This window comes from Penaeus vannamei, chromosome 30 (assembly GCF_042767895.1).
Source record: "Penaeus vannamei isolate JL-2024 chromosome 30, ASM4276789v1, whole genome shotgun sequence".
Taxonomy (NCBI): domain Eukaryota; kingdom Metazoa; phylum Arthropoda; class Malacostraca; order Decapoda; family Penaeidae; genus Penaeus; species Penaeus vannamei.
The window spans coordinates 3,815,282-3,817,437 of NC_091578.1; the positions used below are offsets into that span (position 1 = coordinate 3,815,282).

Below are 2,156 nucleotides of genomic sequence, written 5' to 3' on the forward strand. Positions count from 1 at the left end.
ACATCCAGGCCTACATCGACTCCAAGATCAAAGGCAACGGAAAGTAGAAATGCTGCCGGACTCGGCATGAGTTGCGTGCAGAATGTTTCAAGATACAATGCCTCGCTTGGATATCTGATGTTGATCAGGGCAGCAACTGTGATTAGCAACTGTAAATGGGATTTTGTAGAAATGTTGATCTCCTTTCTTGGGGAAAGAATTGCAGACTGTTAAGCAAAGGATACAGTTGTTTCAGAAAATGTTTAAACTGACCATGTCCACTTACCTGCCAGTATCATCAACAGAGGGTTCTAAGTGTGAACTTTTTCTATATTCAAATGTATTTCATACTCTGTGGCATATTACATAATCTTCACTTCAGTGATGATGTTTTCAAACTTTTTTTTTCTTCATCCGTTATGGAAGATATCAGACAGCAAATAGATGCAGCAGCAAGTGACATGCCATAAGAAGCACCTTCTTGAGCTTCTGACAATGTTGAGGCTTTGATGGCCTTGAAAGACTGCAGCTTTCATTATGGTTTTGCTCCTACACTGCTTACTGTTTGATTTACAGTGAATCTCGATTTTTTTCTTTTCTTTTTTTTTTCTTTTTTTTTACCTCTTTTGTTATGCACATGCAGTGTACTGTTGATTGGTTAACAGTCTAGTCTAATTTGTTGCTCAAATGTTTTTTTTGTTTATTTTTTTGTTATGGTGGACTCAGTGCCTTTCAAGGGGTATGATTGAAAGTGGGGTTGTGGGTCTTCTGACAGTGACATTAGGACATGATACAGAACAGCTCTCATGCAATGTTGGGTAATTTAATTGTAATTTAAAATAAAAGATAATTAAATTTATGAACAAATATCTTGTGTTCAGACATTCCGTTTTACCCAAAATACTTACTAAAAAAAATGGTTCTTGATTCATGTATTGTGCCAAATAATTGGTGTGTGCCAATTGAATAAAGAAAAGAAATTGATTTGTCTTTAGTTTTCTTCTGGCCTCTTTCTTTCATTTATTTTGTTTGGGGGGCGGGTCATTTAATTTATGCTAGCTTACATTTAATTTTTTTTTGCAGATAAAATACCACTTGTATATTACATTACAAGGAACCTATAAAAACCTTCTTATTGAATAAAATAAGGATATTAGTGTAATATACATGAATCATATAGGTGAATAATTATGCTCATATATTGCAGATTTTAAAAACTATGTATTTCTAGACATTAGAACTTGCTATATGATTCATGGGTTCTTTAAACTCTTCAGGATTTCATATCAAGAAGCTTATAATAATAAATGATTGATACAAAAAAAAAACTGCTCTTGATGTAAATGGTCATTTTAGTTTGATCTTCGTTGCATTCAATGATGGAACTTTAATATATCCTTATATTAGTAAAGGTAATTCAAGGAAATAGAGCCAAATATCATAAGAGATACTATGCAGGTGGAACTACAAAATGATCATTTATATTTTAAAGGCCAAAGCGTAAGCTAAGACTGGCATGATTTACATCAAATTATTAAAAAGGTAATTTAAACTTTTTAAACAAATTCAATGTATTAATATAGGTGGTTAATATTTATCAATAAATATAGTAAATCTTCCAACATTTGTGTAAATTATTCTGGAATTCAGTATTGTTCACACAGTACTGTATGTGTTGCAATGAAAGTAATGTAGTTTGATTCCAAAGTCAGTCAAAAAAGATAATTTAGGATTTCAAAAGTATCCATTGAAACTAAATTTCGTATTCTAATTATTAAGAGCTTGGAACATTCGTGCATGTTACATTACTACACTTAATAAGAGATATCGTCCTGTTCACTGAAATGTGTGAGAAAATGTCTTTCTGGTTGGCGTAAAGTAATTTTCTTTCTTTTTTTTATTCAATTGCAATTTTCCAGGTAAAGAATTGAAATAGTTTTGTAAAAATCCTATTTAATTTTTTTTCATTTAAGGCCTGTCCACACAAGTGGGGATGATCAAAGGGCACAAGGACAGGCACAAATAGTCAGCATCACGGGCAGATAAACTACTCGATAAACAAGGTTTCCTTGTTTTCTTGCCTGTACATCACCCTTAAAGTTACCTGTTGATGTATCCGCCAACCATGCCTGCTTGTGTAGACATCCCACTTGATATTCTTGCAACTCTTTGTACAG

General features: G+C 32.7%; 1 protein-coding gene across 2 annotated transcripts in view; it reads left to right on the top strand.

Moving 5' to 3' along the window:
• The window catches only part of Gyg (glycogenin 1), a 17,931-nt gene extending 16,968 nt beyond the window's left edge, over positions 1 to 963 (top strand). For both annotated transcript variants that reach the window (XM_070142853.1, XM_070142854.1), the window contains one exon: positions 1 to 963. This exon is cut by the window's left edge and continues 109 nt beyond it. In XM_070142853.1, the coding sequence (XP_069998954.1) occupies positions 1 to 47 (47 nt within the window). In that variant the 3' untranslated portion in view covers positions 48 to 963.
• Positions 964 to 2,156: the final 1,193 nt, after the last annotated feature.